The 18,464-nt window shown below is 39.3% G+C and overlaps 2 protein-coding genes across 4 annotated transcripts in view; both read right to left on the bottom strand.

Moving 5' to 3' along the window:
• si:dkey-100n23.5 (cyclic AMP receptor-like protein A) overlaps positions 1–7,058 on the bottom strand; it is an 86,365-nt gene extending 79,307 nt beyond the window's left edge. For 2 of the 3 annotated variants that reach the window (XM_054786711.1, XM_054786712.1), the window contains exons 1-3: positions 6,909–7,058; positions 3,134–3,186; positions 1,465–1,519 (exon numbers count right to left, since the gene is read on the bottom strand). In XM_054786711.1, the coding sequence (XP_054642686.1) occupies positions 1,465–1,519; positions 3,134–3,186; positions 6,909–6,989 (189 nt within the window). In that variant the 5' untranslated portion in view covers positions 6,990–7,058. The remainder of the gene's footprint in view (positions 1–1,464; positions 1,520–3,133; positions 3,187–6,908) is intronic. The other variant, XM_054786713.1, reaches the window with a different exon arrangement.
• A 4,653-nt stretch (positions 7,059–11,711) lies between these two features.
• LOC129187668 (mid1-interacting protein 1-B-like) lies at positions 11,712–13,297 on the bottom strand. The gene has a single exon (XM_054787254.1). It carries the CDS (start codon positions 12,755–12,757, stop codon positions 12,281–12,283), a length of 477 nt encoding a protein of 158 aa, XP_054643229.1. The 5' UTR covers positions 12,758–13,297; the 3' UTR covers positions 11,712–12,280.
• Positions 13,298–18,464: the final 5,167 nt, after the last annotated feature.

Genomic DNA, 18,464 nt, shown 5'->3' with positions numbered 1-18,464 from the left:
AATTCAAAAGACATGATACATTATCTGTGACTTGTTGTGTGCGCCTTTAAGAAGCGGTGTCTGGAAAGTGACGTGCGGGACATTAGCTAGTAGCTAGAGTCGACTGTTAGCTGAGTGCTACCAGGTTAGCAGTGAAGAGAGTGGCCAACAGCAACTGTTCTCTGCTTGTATTAATAAAGCCATTAAAGTACATCGTGAGTCTTTCCTGAACCGTGGCAGTAGAGTAGTATTCTACACTGGTCTCTCCATGTTAGTAACGTTACATTGATGAGATGACAGCCACCAGGGGGTACGCTGTCAAATCTTTTCTTATGTCTAAAATGGCTTATTTACTACCATTATGTCTACTATATTGGGTAATACAAGTGTAGAGATGACTATAGGGGTGTTATTTCATATCTAAAGGCTGTAATAATGCCAAAAAAAAGTCATAAACATGTTTTCTATGCTCTAACTGAGGGGTAGGGAACCTACAGCTCGGGAGCCAGACATGGCTCTATTGATGACTGCATCTGGCCCTCAGACATGTCTTAACACGATAAAAATTCCCGACCCCTGCTCTAACTACAAAAATATTCCATTTATTAATAGTGAATCCAACTTCGTGAAAATTCACTTATACGGTTGGGTCTAGAACCAATTAACAGTGATAAACGAGGGATGACTGTACACCGCATCGCAAATTAACTTTAAGCTTTTTGCAATTTGTTTAGAAAAGATCCAACTATCACCACAGAGGACAACATTGTGTATTTAAAAAAAAAACTACACATCTAAAAATAAGAAACATGACTTACATTTTTTGAACAATCGTCGAAAAAATGAGGCCTTCATGAGATTTACATTCACATGTGACATTTCAATGCAACCAAATGGAAACATAAGAAACATGAGTGTTGAAAAGATACGACAACCAAACTACACATCTGCATGGTCTTACAGAAGTGCAGCAAGAGCAAACCTCAACTGATGTAACTTTGCTTGAGCATTAGTTCCGCCTCCAAATGCACTTCACTAACAGTAATAAGCAAGAATAAAAAGACACGTAAAATAAAAATGTATTATAGGTGGCCGTTACATTCCATTGCTATTGAAATACGCAACAACCCACAGATCAAACAACGGCAACACCAAAGCCCGATATTCTCTGTGGGTGGCACCGCTAGCCACTAGTTAAAGAAAGTACATGATCTCATCAAGTCAATTTAACACACATGCATTTCTACGTCGAACGGGAAACACCGCATTGGAGAAAGACAGGGGAGGGCTACAGGTTATTATCTCAGAGCAACGGACGAGTCAATTAACCCCACAGGTGTGATTAATCTCCTCCTTTAACTGGCCTTCAATCAGGCCAAACATTTGTCAGCACTAATTGAGCACATCTGCTGCGCAACCGAGGACAAAACAGAAACTTAAAATAAGAAAAATGAAAAAGCAGACCGGACAAGGTGTCAAATTTACCTGCGCCAATGAGTGGTAGCGCCGAAGAAGCCAGATCACAAAGAGCATGAAGATGCTATGAAGAGAGGACATGACAGCATGAACACAATATTACTTGTTAGTCATAAGCAACATGTGGAATAAATGCTTTATTTACATTTGCCTACTGCTTCTCTAAGTTATTATTCTGTTAGAGTGACACATACAAGCCACATACACACCTGCACAATCTAATGAAACACACTGTAAAAGCAGTATGAAAAATATTCTGTACATTTCAAATGTGCACATTTTCATACAGTGAGGATAAAAAAGGAAAAAAATGTGTGGTATGTAGTAAAGAGTGGTCCTTCTGAAAATAGTTTCTACACATTTATAAATGTCTTTGTCACATTCCTTCTCAGCAGTGAAGTAATCACATTTTTCTGACCTCAACACAAGCAAAACAAGATTTTTTTTCCTCATCTTTGTTGGTGCTTTTGGTCAAAATAAACTAACAAAATTTCCATCCATACATCCATTTTCTATACCGCTTATCCTCACTAGAGTCGCGGGGGCATGCTGGAGCCTATCCCAACTGAATTCGGGCGACAGGCGGGGTACACCCTGGACTGGTGGCCAGCCAATGGCAGGGCACATATAGACAAACAACCATTCAACTCACATTCACTAAATTTAATGAAATAAATCAAAGATGCATTGCCTTTTTCATTAAGTAAATCAGTAGATAAAAATATGAAAATGTATGCATGTACGTCCAATTTATTTTAGTTTTTGCTTCGTATGTTGGTGTTGCTTTCAAAAATAATGTAACTAATACAATTTTAAATAGTATGAAACCATACGTGCTTTTCATTGAAACATTTGTATTTATTTTATATCTAAAATAGATCAACTCTAAAAAGGCATGAGAAATACGACATACTCTATGTATGTATGATAAGGTTATGTTTATTATGTTAAAAATGTGACCATTTTTTTGTAAAATAAACAATAAGAACTACCTCTCAGTGTGATGCCGTGAAGTTCTATACCAGGGGTGTCCAAAGTGCGGCCAGAGGGCCATTTGCAGCCCACGGCACATTGTAGAAATAAAATTAACCCCAAACAAAACTCAAAAAAATGGGGAAAACAGAGCAAAAAGGCAAAATGTAAAGAGAAGAAGCTGAAATGTTGATACTACCAACTAATAATAAAATAAAAATTTGTCCTTTCCTGCGATTGGCTGGCGACCACTCCACTCGGCCAAAGTTAGCCGGGATAGGCTCCAGCATACACTCTAATGAGGATTAAGCGGCATGGAAAATGAATGGATGAACATTTTCTTTAAATATGTATGTTATATATACAGTATTCGTTAAAGTGTTTTTTCAAAATTATAAGATACACACAAATATCACAGTGGCCCCCCACATCATTTCATTTTCAGTATGCAGCCCTCAGTGGAAAAGGTTTGGACACACCTGTTCTATACCAATGCAGACAGTTAAATAATAAAACTGAGAATTCCTATCTTTGTCAAGGTAGAATTCTGATACGGACGGTGCTTCTGTTGAGGCCAGTGAACAAATCACATAAAAGCATTTTCTTAATGAATACTGCTAATTAAAATAACTAAAATAGGGGTCACAGTTTCACAAATAGCAATAATAATCATCGACTATGAGAGGTCATTTAAAGTAATATTCACCATCCGGCCAGAGAGAAAGTTCCCGTGGCTCTTTTTACTGTTAATATCACCACCTGGAAATGAGAGGCAATTAGTTATTATGAGGTTCTCACTATAAATAAAGTGTGCAAGCTTGCGCTGTTGTGATCACAACCATTGTGGTTGCAATTGAGGAGGATGCTTGTCCATAGAATGCAAATCGATTGCAATACGAGTGCTGACGTGACCCATTTTCACGTCATCATATTCAGCCCGAAACTAATCTGATAGCTACTCAGGACGCAAGCAAGAATGTTCAGCGCACACAAGCCAAGGAATGAATGAAGAGAATGAAAAATATGCATGTCAACCCACAACTGCTATGCGCCAGTGGCACTGCTGCATTTAAAGTAGGAGTGTCAGCACAATCACCTGTACGACATCATGGCCTTTTGCACACATCCACTAGCACTCTATCGCAAGGCAACAGTTTTGACCTCCGCAAAAATACGCCCAGGGCGAGTTAAAAAAGAAATGCCATTTGCCACAAATGAGGTATTTAGCCTCGGCTCTAACGGACGCTGAGCCCAAAATAACAGGTGGTTCCACTACAATGTTAAAATGGGGTTTCATTTAAGAGCTAGCAACTTCCATGGTTTTCTTGACAACTAAAATGAATCCTTCTTACAATTCTTACATGAATAGCTATAGCATTGTACTGCCAAAAAACTCTTATGAGCTACTTTTGTTGTCACTGTTATATTTGTCCAAACAAATGTACCTTTAGTTGTATCAGGCATTCAAATGAACAAGAAACTGGGTGGTCTAATCATTTTTTCCATGACTGTATACCACGCGTGAAGCTTAGAGAGGATGAGACGCCTTCTTTAAGAAGACTTTGGATGTGAGAGTACATTTGTGGAGGTCTAGCAGGACTTCCAGGTAAGTGAGAGAGCACTTGGCGAAAGGTTTCTTCCACCGCTGAGAAAGGCTGGTCATCTCGTCCGATGAATTCAATTATTTTTCGGGTTAATAGCTTAGCCTTCTGACTGTCACACACATATGGGCGAGTGTTGGCCACATGGCTGCTTCAGCTGCCGTTTGATGATCACACCGTGAGCCTCGAAAACTCACCGCGTGTTTGCTCTTCGAATGCCGTATTAAATCTTTTTAACATGCTACCCCTGCAAGATAGTTTTCGTGGCATGTGTTGGCAGTTAGGTTCCACGCGGAAGACATGATTGTTTTTCTTTTGGCACGCCTGCGCACTGTGAAGGAAAGTGGGAGGACGATGCTGCCCAAAGTTAGTTAGAGCAAGACACTACACTACAAAGGGATCGCTGCGTGCTGCAATCGTGCTAGCCACACGTGATCGGTGTTGAAAGGCATTTATTGGCATATGCCAATCACGTCATTTTTCACCAAAATTGGCCCATACTGATCGGTGGCCGATCGATCAGAGCATCCCTAGTAAATATTATAAAAAATTGCAAATTATTTAATATGGTCGATCCCCGCATATTTGCGATTCAGACCCACAAATTCATTTCTGGTCTTTTTTTCCCTCCAAAAATGGGCATTTTTTGGGCATCTTATTCACCATCAGTGTAATAATTTATAATTATGTGATAACACGGGTAAAATGTACAGCATACGTGAACCACTACAAAGCCAAAAAATTTTCCATGTTTGTCCTTATGCTTTCACTGATAATGTTTTTCCGTCAACCATTACGATTTCGTACTTTGTTCTGAGGTCCGTGAATGCACCAATGTTGTGTGCTCAGTTGTGAAACGCTAAAATGTGTTTGGCTACGAAATCACTAGCTTCAACGCTCAATCCAGCCTCAAAATTTGCAGCGAGGTGAACCCAAGTTACGTGCCAGTCCTGACTCTCGCTGCTGCAGGGCGGCTGGGGAGCACACAGCGGGTGACAGTGACAGAGAAGGGGAGAGAAGTGTAGAGCGACTTCATGTCGTGAATCGTGACAAGTTTTGGGGAAATGCCTGAATGTATTTCCTTAAATTCTGCTTTGACGTCACTTGTCATTTTTAATCGGGCTGATACCATTTGAACATTAACTAAGCAGGTTCAAGAATGTGATTGCTGAACAGGTGACCAAAGAGAAGGAAATGACCAAGGAGGCACTGCCTCATCACAGTAAAAGTATCAGTGCATTTCTAATACAGGCACGCCAAATTACCCTGACTCCTTTAAAAAAAGTTAATGATTCAATCAATAAACAGGCAGAGATTTTTAACCCCCCCAGTAGTATACCCAAAGTTACACCCTTGGCCTGACCACCATGCTACAGGCAACACTGTGATTCAGATCACTCATCTTACATTATCATTCATTGGGGGTGAGTACTTATAGATTAAATACTTTAAAATACATTTAATAAGCGTGTGAGGAATATGTAGCGCTTAAATCTGTATTGTGTCGCAAGTGAACGATGGCAAATGAAAGAAGGGTACGTTCCTGGAGCTGAATTTAATCTAATCATTACAACAGGCACTTTTATTGCAAATGTTGATCGGAAATCGGAGGAGAACATCAATGTCCAGCTAGCAGCAGGGTCTGGAGGGAGAGGAACGAGTCGTGTGTCAAAAATAAAGGGATCTACTGTACTATTATAAAAATGCTTTCGTACAAATTCCCCTAATTAAGACCCCATTGGATTTTTCAAATGACTGTATGCGTTTGTGTAAGCCAGTCATTTCCAAAGTGAAGCCCGGGGGCCATTTTCGGTCCACGGCTCATTTTTTAATTTGCTCTGAAAATTAAATTAATTCATTATTAATGTAATATAAAGTATTATTAGATGTTATACTAGTAACTATTTGCTTTGTCACATGCAATATATATGTTTTATTCAGATAGCTTGGCATACATTGACCTACATTGGATTGGTTTTAGCATCGTTAATGCACAAAATAAATCCAAATAGGGAAAAACGTTTGGACACCAAGCTTTCAGGATATCTGTACTACATGTATGCTTGCACATCTTCCAAAGCAATTTGACCACAACCAGTTGGGAGAGCCTCAATTACTATAAATTGTCATTTATAGTCATGTGGGAGGAAAAATAGGCCACCCTCTGTCAATATCTAGTACTCTCTGCAGTTGGTTAGATAAGCAACTATATAAGAAAAAACATTCAATGAGATATGAATTTTGTTTTTGTTATACAGGTTGTAAACACGCATGCACAAACCCAAGATAGCGACCAGTTTTACCTGTTGATAACTTGGTATGGATCTGCATGGCATCTACATTTTTTTTTACTCTCTTAATGTGAGGACTTTGTATTTTGCAGATAACCAGAAAGTTACTATAGGGTCTAACTGTGGACAAATAAAGCAACGTGTGTATTAATGCTTCCTGCATTGTGTCCACACGTTTCCCCCATTCAATACACTGCTGAGTTGACTTATTTTATCTTTCTAAGAAGATAAGGAGATATTGACGCTTTCCAAGCGCTTTTCCTGCCAAAACAAATAAAGTCGCTCAAAGCCCGGAGGGGGGAAACGTGTTGCCAGCGAAAGATGAGCCGGTAACAAGATGAAGCTACTCCGTTTGTTTTACTTAGAGGCTAATGTTAGCATCGGTGGCAGCTAGCATATGATGCTAGCTTTTGAGGCATGTTTTACATGCGCCGATAATATTATAAGGGGGATCTCTTACTTGATCAAATAATGATTAATTAAGGACAATTAATTGTTAGTGCTGCTAGTAGTGCCACTGTCAATGCATGATGTAGCGCCATGTTGCTAACAAGCTAACTGTCAAAGTATACCGACGTGAGCTACTTACGCATCTGTGATCCTCTGAACGGGTGTTAAAAAATACACAGCGCGAGTCGTTCGTTCCGGGCTTTATAACTTCACTTTCCATTTCAATTCGCTGTGTTTATTGACAAATAAATCTGCTTCGGTTTGTTTGGGGTGTTTGCCTGCATGCCACTTCCGGTTGTACGGCGAGCCAGCAAGACACAATAAAAGACACAAAAAAGCGTATAGTTACAATGATGCTGCGTTTTCAAGCGGTTATGTTCCGCATCGTTACGCATAATGACATAGATTATATTATGCCATGGCAGCAGAAGCACTCAATGCAATTCTGTTGTATCTAATTATGGTAATCTTGATATGGTGCTTTTTTTTAGTAGTTGGCATGCAGCCTTTTTGTGAAATCTGCTTAACTTCCTGCTGGTGTTATCTTCAGATGAGGCTCTTTTGTAGCCAAATGCAGCTAGGCGTGTGACCTTTGTCCCAAATGACAGTAGTTGTGGCATCTGTGAAAAAACATCCAGAATCAGAGCAAAAAAGAATGAAATGTCAGGGTGTGTCTGTTGGAAATGTCTGGAGGACTGTTGCTCTCTCTTCAATGTCACTATGCTCCAGTCTGAGTTTTTAGGGGTTTTAGACTTCTTTAGAACTTTTTTTTGCATGCGCTGCGCTCATTGTTTGTTGTGTTGCATTTGAGGCAGCTTGGCAACGGGTGTGTTGCATATTGGAGCACAACAGAACCTGAGCTGCACCCTTTTTGACTTCTTTCAGGTTAACGGCACATGTATCAAACACTCCCCAGCTGTTAAAATATGTCAAAATATCAAACACAGTGCAACGGTAACAACAATTAACTTGCATTTCAAACTACTGTTCCCATAAGACATGGAATTCATCTGTTCCAGAGTCAAACTGTCCTCATCAATAAAGCCTTTATTGTCTGTGCAGATGATTTTTTTTCAAGTGTAGAAATAAGCTAAACACATATATTAAAATGCTACAACAATAAAACACCCTGTAAATGTTAACTTTAATGACGTGTGAGTAGCTCACTAGGTGATCAGACTTTTACAACAAACTATCAGAACTTTTCCTGGAGAATGAGAGTGTGTATGTACTTCATACTGACATAAAAGGTGTCTTCCAGTTAATAAAATAAATAAAGTTTCCCCCATATTGTGATTTACACCATAAATATTAGTCCTAAATTTATTTAATGTACATAGTTAGATTCCTTGACCATCTGAAATATCATTTGCCATTGGATTCATTCATGTGTGTATGTGTTGCTGTAGCATATCTATTGATTTATTTCTTGATTTTATTTATCATCTTATTGTCTCTATGGTTTGTGCAGCACTTTGGTCAACCAAATGTACTAAATAAATAAAGTTTGCATTGACGTTTTGACTTGATTTGTCATATTTCTTCAATTCAATAGTGTTTCTCACCTTCTTTATCAAATGCTGGCACTTTCACATTTCTTTGGCTCCATTTTGGGTTATTGAGGTGAGCAACACTAACTAACCAGTAACCCGTGACAAAACAGGAAGGTGGTGTGGAAGAGGAAGGTGTTGATCTTGCCGCCACATGTGTCTTTGGGAACAGTAATGTCAAGAGTCACGTCTTCAGTGAAGGCAAAGTAACCTTAAATGTTAATTTATCACTTTCATTCATCATTTATATTAATTCATATGCATTTCAAATTGTTTTCTGCATGTAAAACTATAAAAACGAGTTTTGTGTTAACATTTTTGGCTTTCCGGAGCAGATTAATTGGATTTACAGTCGTCCCTGGCTACATCGCAGTTCCAACATCGCTCCCTCTGGGTTTTTTAAACAAGATTTTTCAAACAATGATCACTGTTTTGTGGTTGAATACTGCCTATTATTAGTAAAAAATGTGCATATTTCAGCAAATTGTATGTATTCTTGACAGGAATTAACATGCATGACATGCATGAAAATGGCGAAATGAACGAAAATAAGGCAGAAGAAGCATTCTAATTGTGACTGTAGTACTGTGTTGTACATTGTCCGCTAGGTGTCGGTGATCGGTGAGACACGGGCCAGACGTGATGCTAGGGAACACATTTACTGTGACACACAAGAACAGTTTTATTTACATCTTAAATGGCTCATTTTACTCTTATTATGTCTACTATATTGTGATATTGCATTAAGGTTTGGACCCCAGATGCAGAGACGGGAAGCTCCTGGAGCAGTTCGTCTTTTAATAAAGAAAAATGCAAAAAAGAGTCCATGAACACAAGGCGATGGTGTAGGGAAAAGAGAACAGAGATAAACACCATGGTAACAAGAACAGGTAACAAACAAATTGCAGAAGAGTCGGCTAGATGGTCAGAAATTAGCTGGGCTAACTTAGCCGGAGACGCGAGGGTACTAAATTGGCAAAAAGTATCCACAAAGCAGACTAGACGTACGAAACAAAGAAGCAGCAACTAGTTATCTTATCCATGTCTAGTATGTCGTATTTTCTCTGATAACTTCTACTATATTGGGTAATGCAAATGTAAATGTGGCCATATGGGTGTGATTTCATGTCTTGGAAGCTCTAATAATGTTAAAAACCATATTTAGGAGATCGTAAACAGGTTTTCTCTGACATACTACAAAAATATTACATTTGTTAATATTGAATACTTTGTGTAAATTCACTTATTAACTTTAATAAATGTGGGACGACTGTCCATGACTTCTTCTTGGAAAAACTGATTTGGTTAGCGTCCATTTTGGTAAGAGTGGGACCTTCTGGAGTGAATTAATTATGCTAGCTAAGGTTCCATTGTATATAAAACAAGCTGCGGGCTGCAAATGACCGAGGGGGCTGCCTTTTGGACACCAATGCTTTAAATGCTCACTGAGCTAAACTATCGAGCAATATGGTGACATCTTGTTGTATGACTATTTAGGTTGTTGCGTGTTGCGCTACAAATCAGAAACAAATGCGACAAACAGGGTATCCAGAAAAACGGTGTGCATTTGGGGTGGAAATAAAAGCCGCCTCGGATAAGGACACGATTGCAGGGGTTAGCGCAGCAGACAATGGCGACGTGAACAATCGGACTCACAGGTTGTGACAATGATTGAAAGAACGCAATTAACTAAGTACAACAGAGCTAATGGCACAACAAAGACACAGGTGGGAGAACACAAGGGATGGCAGGGAGTCGATTGGACAAAACGGGCCTGATTAAACTGACGAGGAGGGAGGTCAAATGCGGACACATGCGGGCAGAATGATACATCCAAATAGATCACAGCATGACACCTCAAAAGGGAATTTAGCAAGGCAAAAACGTGACAAGGTGTTGCCGTGTGAACTTGAAGTGACAGTTAGCGTTCCGTAAGCCATTTGGAATCCACTCATCCAGTTGAGCACGGTTTGCCATAGCTAATAATCACCACGATGAAAACGAATGAGGGAAGCATCCCCATTCATTTCAGGCTGTCAGCACGCTACAATCACTGTAATAAAAACATATTTTTGCCACGAGAAAGAAAACAAACATGGAGTGACAAATTAATGTGGATAAAAAAGGAAACATCTCTGAATGGCTGTCATTTCAACTGATTAAGACAGGTGGTCCTTGGGTTATGAGTTCCGTTCCTAGACTGTGATGCAAGTCAAGTAAGTCACACTGTACGCAGAACACATGAAGGACATCAGAAATACATCATGAAACGATTAAATACTCATCCGAGGACAGCGCTATGGCAAAATGTGAATGCGGTGTTGGAACTGAGAAGCACTGCTGTTGGTGTATCCCATTAGAAAGGTTAGCCAAGCTACATCCATTTCTCAATTACTGGACAAAATGGGCCAATGATGTATTGCATCAATAAATGTAACATGGACATTTTATTCACTAACGGAATTTGGGAAAAAAAAAAAAAAACGGATTTCATAGGGCCCTTAGAGAGTCTGTTAAAAAAAATCATATATTCTAAATCACACCACAAATTGATCTATAACCACGTCAAATGATTAGTTCTACCATTCAAGTCTTTTGCACATCAATTTTTTTTCAATTTTATCTTTAATTTGAGGGACTTTTATTGGATATTTTATTGGATTAGGGACCTGACTCACAGAGGTTTGTTACAAAAGTCAAACAATATTGTTGTTAATGCTTTGAAGAGCTATTTTCATAACCATATTCAATTCCACAAATGTTTGTAACAAAAGCTTGTGGAAAAAGGATCAGGATCGGATCGGCAAGACTAAACAAAATGGATCAGAAGCCAAAAAAAATGTGGATCGGAACGACCCTGGTTTATACCATTATTAGAGCCCTGTAGACATGCCCTGTATGGCTATGCCAGCCGACAGAATCATGCTACCGCGTTAAACAGTCTTTCGCTTGTATACGATCGCGGGTTGGGAGACGACCACTCTACCAGCTGAGCCTTGCTGCCCCGGTTGCCAGTTGACCAGTTGGCTATTGCACTCATGCTCTGCTTCACAATGACACAGCACGTGTTTGAATTCATGTTTCCACTTAATGAACCGTAGTTCACCAGTACAGTCAGCACTCATGCACACTACTGCCAACATGCTCGACTGTAGGCAAGACACAATTATCTTGCTACTCACTTGGGTTGTCAGCTGTTTCGACAATAACACTTGTGTTATTTTGAGTGCATAGTAAATGTCCACTGCCATACAAGTGGTACACTGACTACTCTAAAGTACATCCAAGTTTACTTTCTCTTGTATTGTCCCTTGAGAATATATTACAAAAATGCTTGCTGCATTTTTGAGGCCTGATACCTTGCATGAAAATAAAAGTCAACACAAATAAAATGCGCTCATACAAAAAGTTTTATTTCCAAATGAACTTCAGTAGAAAAAGTGATGCAAAGAAAAGCACTCAAGGCACATGCATGAAAAAAGTGATCTCGTGGAATCCGTCATCATTCTCCAGGAGAACAATCAAGTTCATTCCAATCATTGACCAGCTCGTGTGGAACGTGAGGAGATCACTGGCAGCTTGTTTCATGAAGCAGATGCCTCCTTCCTTCTTTCTTTTTGTGTCTTTTTCAATAAAGGGTCATGAGTGGGAGTATTGCGTGGTCACACACACACACACACACACACACACACACACACACACACACACACGCAGAGCCACCTTGTCTTCAGCAGATCATTCCTAAACATCCACAGCTCTAGTTTGATATCCCAAACAAACGCCTGAGGTAATAAATTATGCATTAAATAAAAAACGTTTTAAATATGTTTCACCTGCGTATCACACTGAATGCTTCGGGAGTGCAAAATAATAGTTTGCATTCAGTGTCAACACATCTTACAACACCTGCAATATCCTTCAAATAGCAGCATTTAAAAAAAAAATAACAATAATGGCTGTTTTAGAGTCCAATCTCTTGCTTGTAGCGCCTGGTGAGGGTGTTGGCCTGCATGGTCAGCTTGCTCAGCACCCCCTGGAGCCCAGCTAGGTGGTACTGGAACTGCTTCTGCAGGTCCTCCTCCTCCTCGTCCTCTTCGTCTTCCTCGGAGGAGGCGGACAAGGAGGAGGCAAAGGAAGCGGTGGAGTTCATGCGGGTGAACCTCGGCGGTGTCGCGGCCAGGGCCGGGGAGACCCTCACCCCCCACTCGATGTCCCGCCGGATGGACTTGAGCAGCTGGTAGTAGCTGTACATGTCCGCCTCGTCCACATCCGGCTGCTTGGGGCAGCCCAGCTCGGCCTCCTCACCCAGAGGCATGTCCCGCAGCAGGCTGGGCACCATGACTGTCTGGTCCATGTTGTTCACCGCGCCGATGAAGCGGTTCATGGCGTTGAAGAGAGAGTTCTTTGGGTTGGTCGTTTCGGGGAGATGTCGCATCATTTTGGATTTCCTTAACGACAAACGAATAAAAAAGCGTCCGTGATCTGTGTGGTGATTCTGTGGTCACTTTCCGCTTGAAAGCTGCTGCTTCTTTTGCTGTGGACTTCCTGCTCCACAGCTTTAAATAGAGTGATGTTGCAAGGCTGTCCCTCAACCTGTTTGTCGGGTTCTTCAACTTAAACTGTCAGACGATCCGTGTTGACCGTGAATAGCACCCACTCACAAGCAACGAATGGCGCGTGCAGTGACAGGGAACGGCTCCAAAAGTGACGACCAGGCGCAAAATTGCCTCTATCCAATAATAACCTTTTTTTTTAGTTTCCTTTTTAAAGTAACAAAAGTGTGAACGATCGCTACTCTATGGATGACATCACCACACAGTCCACATTCTGCAGCCATGACACGTGCATGCAATGAGATTTGCAGGGGCGTAAACATGAATATTCATAAACCAGAGCCATCAGGCCACCTTGCTTTTGGGTTGCACTCCAGCCAATCACACGCCACAAACCCAATAATAGGAGGCGGGACTAGTGAGACATGAACCAATGAGGAGGCAGGTCCCGATATAACAAAACCCCACACGTGGTCGTGGGACGAACCCCGGAGAAACTTTCGTGTTGCTAGAACAAAAAAACAAAAAATGTTAAAAGAAATAGTGATGGATGAAGTCACCAGTAGGTTATCAATTCACTGTGGATTGTCAGCGAAAACTACTCATCCAAATTAGAGAGGGGTGGTGCCGCAAGGCAAGAAAGAACATGTACAATTATGGTCAAACTTAGGATGGTTAGGAGGTTTGCCCTCCATTGTAGAAAACAGTTGTATATTTCAGGAAAAAAAAAAAATAGTCAAAAACATTTTTTATTTTAGATTTTAAAAAAGTAGTTTTAAGAAAACAGTAAGATAATTTCAAGAAAGAAATATTTTTTTGAGAAAAAAACAGTTATATTTCTGATTTTTTTTTTAATTAAGAAAAAAATATTTTTCAGAGAAAGAAGTACCGTATTTTCCAGAAAAAAAATTCTGAAAAAAGGTTGTACTTTTCAAGAAAAAAAAGAAAAGAAAAATATATATATATATATATATATATATATATATATTTGATAAAACGTATATTTTCAAGATTAAAGTAGTATATTTTTGAGAAAATCTTGTATGTTTTTGCGGACAAAAGCTGTATTTTCAATTTAAAAAAAGCATTGTAATATATTTTCGAGAAACAAGTTGTATATTTTCAAGAAAAATGTATATTTTTCAGAAAAAAGTTGTATATTTTCAAGAAAAAGTAGTATATTTGAGCAAAAGTAGTATGTTTTCGAACAAAGCAGGTAGTATAAAGTAAAAGTAGTATATTTTGGAATGAAAAAAGTCATATTTTCAGAAGTAGTATATTTGTATTATAGTTGTAGTATATTTGAGAAATACAAATATAGATTTTAGAAGAAAAAGTTATTTTCATGAAAAGCAGAGTTCAGATAAATTTGGGGGAAAAAGTTTGTATATTTTAAGGAAAAAGTGTGTATTTTATAGCAAAGACTCTATTTTAGAGAAAAACATTGTATATTTTCTAGAAAACTTGTACTGTATATTTGAGAAAACGTCATATTAAAAAAAATAAAGTCAATTTTAGAAAAAAAAACTTGTGTATTTAAAAAAAAAGTCATATTTTTGAGAGGGGAAGAAAAAGACCAATTAAAAAAGTCTTAATCTTACATGAATAAAGCGGGGGTTTCTTTTGAGAAGTCAAATTTTAACATGTGAAATTCAGAAAGTCAAGTGTCTCACACACACACACAAACACACACACACACGCGCACGTGTGAACTGTGCGGCTTAGATGCCTGGCAAACAATTCAGATTACAACACTGATGTTGATGTGCCAAAAGACTACAATATGTAAATGTGAATCCTATACTAAAGTTTAATTTGACAAGATCCTCTTGAAAATACAGTATATAACGTTATTACATACTGCATACATACAGTAGATGATGGACCAATTGATGACTCCATAAAAATGGACCCACAGTCCTGTGCTATTGTAGCAGTTAGTGTAATCATTGCATTCAGTCGTGGCTACAGATACATATCTAAAAGATAGACATACTGTATCTATACGTTAGGCCGGTTTTAAGCAACTAGCTTGTCTTACGAGTCGAATAGTCTCTTTCACTTGCACAATGCAGCCTGAAAGCCCGTTCTGGTTTCACTTGGGTTGTTTGCCTGTCAAGAGGTGACCTGATCAATGATCTTTCCCAAAACTCAAGAAAGGTTTGCCACCCGCCTGCATCCCATGACTAAAGATACGTATACACAACAAAACGGGAAAGTTTCTTCTTTGCGTACAGATTGCAAGGTTGCCACAACAACCCAGCTCAGAGTTGAGTTTCCGTTTTGCGTGAGTAATGGCTGGAAATGTAGCCCGTATTTTTATTAGGGATTATTGTGCTTGTGAGATAATGCAAACCTGCAATAAAAGTCTGTTGTTCCAGCGATCAAGTGTGATCCTTGTGTGTCTTACGGAACATTATAGTAACACCACTGACACCTAGTGACCAGTGTAGAATACTCTCATCAACCTGTTTGAATGCGTTTTTTTGAATGCCTTATATTTGCATTTTAGTTCATTTAGGCATTTTTATGCTTGGAAATGCTTAATTTAGGCAAAAAATATGTAACATTTGCTTAAATATGCATTTTTTTTTACTAATAATAGGCCATATCCAACCACAAAAGAGCATGATTTATTCAGTAGTATATTTTTGAATAATCTTGAGTGAAGACATGAAATTTGAACTGGAAAAGGGCGAGGGACGAGTCAAGCTCTTTAGTCAATTTTGTGTTATACTCTAATATTTGTTTGCTGTTTTTCGTATGGTCAAGATGTTAGCAGTGAAGAATTAACGTTCACTTTAGTCTAGCGTGGTACAAAATCTGTGACTTTCAATATTCAGACTTTTGCGTTTTTTAGCCTGTTGTCAGGTGGCCATGTGTCGGATAAATAGCTCAGAGACCAACTTTTGCAGGTATAGAGGCTTTTGTAGTGATACCGAAGAAAAAAAATACAAAAAAGCTGCATCAGAAATTGTTTTCAAGCCTTTTCTCTGACAATCATCAATGACTCAACAGAACAATTTTGTATCCGACTGACATTTAGTTGTTTTGTTTGCACAGCTGTTATGAATAGCAATTTTGTGCTGAGCATACAAAATCAAAAATGTGTATTCATTTGATGAGGGCGTATCCTTCTATTTAACGCAGTTGCATAAACACTAAGAGTGTCGAGTTTTTGCCTTTGAGACGTTTTTCATCACCATATCGCAGTCACTAAATCGCTAAAATTATGAAAATGATGATAATTTATGAAAAACCTGTGTAGGAAGCATTTTTCTAAGACCTTTCTCTGACATTTATTAATTTCCTTACAGAATAATTTTATGCCGTACTAACATTTTGTTTGCGCAGATGTTAGCACGTAAGCCTAACATAAAAAGAGGCAAAACAGTCATCCTCAGAGGGTGCATCCAACACATGGGTGCAGCCAAATTAGTTTCCGATAAACAAGGGGACCGCCCCCACTGACCGGTGTGTCATAAATAGGCCACAATCATTGTTACACAATGTAGTACATGCAGTCAGTGTGTAATTGGAGCTGTTGTCCGTATTCCACGCACGAAAAAGATGTTTTCATGCGCCGTGTCCACTTGTAATGAAGTTTAAAATAGCGCCGTATGTCGCCAGTTACATAAACGCAGCAAGGTGGGGGTGTGTGGGGGAGATGACTGGCATTGCGAGACGGCGCGGTCGATACGACGATCCCTGGAACAGAATGGGCACAACGTGTTCTTGGTACTTGTGAATGAATCAGCCGAGCAAAATTGTTGCTCAGCAAGAAACGGGAGAATGTGAAAAAAAGAAAACTCGCCGGGTGAGTTTCTCCTCCCGGTACTTTGTCTCCTCTCGGCATTTCTCACTTATCTCAAGTGCACTACAGGGCACGCTATCACATTACCTGCTTGCTGGGGCCCGAAGAGTCCCAATATTAGCATGGTTTCTGTTGACAACATCACACTGCTAGCTAACTGCTACACTAGCAACAACAACTTCTTATTTTATTGTTTTTTACTGCAAGGAGGAATCCACAATGAGCAACAATAATCCTCTCATACTTTATTGGACGCGTAATATGTCTTATTGTTAACTGTTGTATTATAAAAAATAAAATCAAAGTCATTCACAGCTGCTACTTGGCGGCCATCTTGAAAATGGCTCCCGTCCAAAAGCAGTCAGGACAATGAGTCATAACATACTTTTAATCTGATAGAAAAGTACCATGAACATGTTTGGTGAATTTCCCATGCAATGCATTTTGAAAGCAGTTTTGCAAATGTTTAACTTGACGTCAATATCCAGAAAAATATTTACTATTTTACTAAAAAAAATTTGATTTGTAAAATTTGTAAATTTGATTTGTAAAAAGTCGTACAATCGATGAAAACGAGGAATGGCCATATGAATCGATTAGTTGATACTTAAGAATTCAGACAATAGCGCACTACTTGGCTGCGACCAGCAGAGGCATGCTCGCTATTGAGCCACAGCCACGCTAAGGCATCAATATTCACATCAACACGGCACATCGCACTTCAAATTTCGCTGTTTCACTCTATCACAGTTTTTCAGACTACATTAATTCATAAATCACGCTGTTTTGTGGTCGACCACAGGCTATTAATAGTCAAAAATATGCATATTTAGGCTAATTTTACATATTTTTGGCTTAGATTGAGCATTTTCAAGCATAGAAAATGAACTAAAATACAAATATAAGGCATTCACAAAACGCATAATGACACGTTGTGATATGGAGCTACACTGGCCACTAGGTGTCAGCAATGTTACATTATGTTACATTGATGAGACGATAGCCACTGCAGAAACCGGAGGTAAAGGAACAAAAACAACGAACTGTCCCAATGCTAACGTGTGAATTTATATGTCTTTTTTTAAAATTGTTTTTATTATATTGACTATATTGGGTGTTACGAGTGTAAAGGTGACTATAGGGGTGTTATTTCATGTCTAGAAGGTTCTAATAATGTTAAAAAACGGATTTAGAAGCTCTGGCTACAAAAATATTCCATTTATAAATAAAGAATTCCACTTTGCGAAAATTCACTTATCATGGTTGGTGTCCTGCGACGAGGAGCTGTCGGTTGCTTGACCCCCCCCCCCCCCCCCCCAGTACGCAGAGACAGGCGTCGGTGGTAGAAAATGAAAATACTTCAATAAAGTAGGTGCAGGACATAACAACGAAAGGCGACAGAGGTGGAAAAAGGCTTTGCGAAAAATATACACGGTAGTCGTAGACAGACGCAACAGGGCGTAGGAATGTTCACGTAACAGCGCAGGCAACGAGCAAAGATACGATGAACCAGCATCGTTCCTGAGATGACGCTGGGCTTTTCAACCCCACTAATTGCAATACCGCTGGGGTGAAGCGACTGCAGCTTCCCCCCAGCAGGAAGTGCAGCACACTGAAATAAGAGTGCAGGACAGGAAGTTCTCACTCCTGTCCTGCGGAACATGACAGTTGGGTCTGGGATCAAGTAACCGTGATCAACGAGGGATTACTGCACATCAAAAAAGGGTCTTTTTAAAAGTTGTTTCAGCAGGAAAAGCAATCTGTGCGCTTCATGTTTC

Source organism: Dunckerocampus dactyliophorus, chromosome 9 (assembly GCF_027744805.1).
Source record: "Dunckerocampus dactyliophorus isolate RoL2022-P2 chromosome 9, RoL_Ddac_1.1, whole genome shotgun sequence".
NCBI classification, from domain to species: Eukaryota; Metazoa; Chordata; class Actinopteri; order Syngnathiformes; family Syngnathidae; genus Dunckerocampus; species Dunckerocampus dactyliophorus.
Note: the sequence above shows the minus strand (reverse complement) of the source record. Positions and strands in the feature narration are given on the sequence as shown.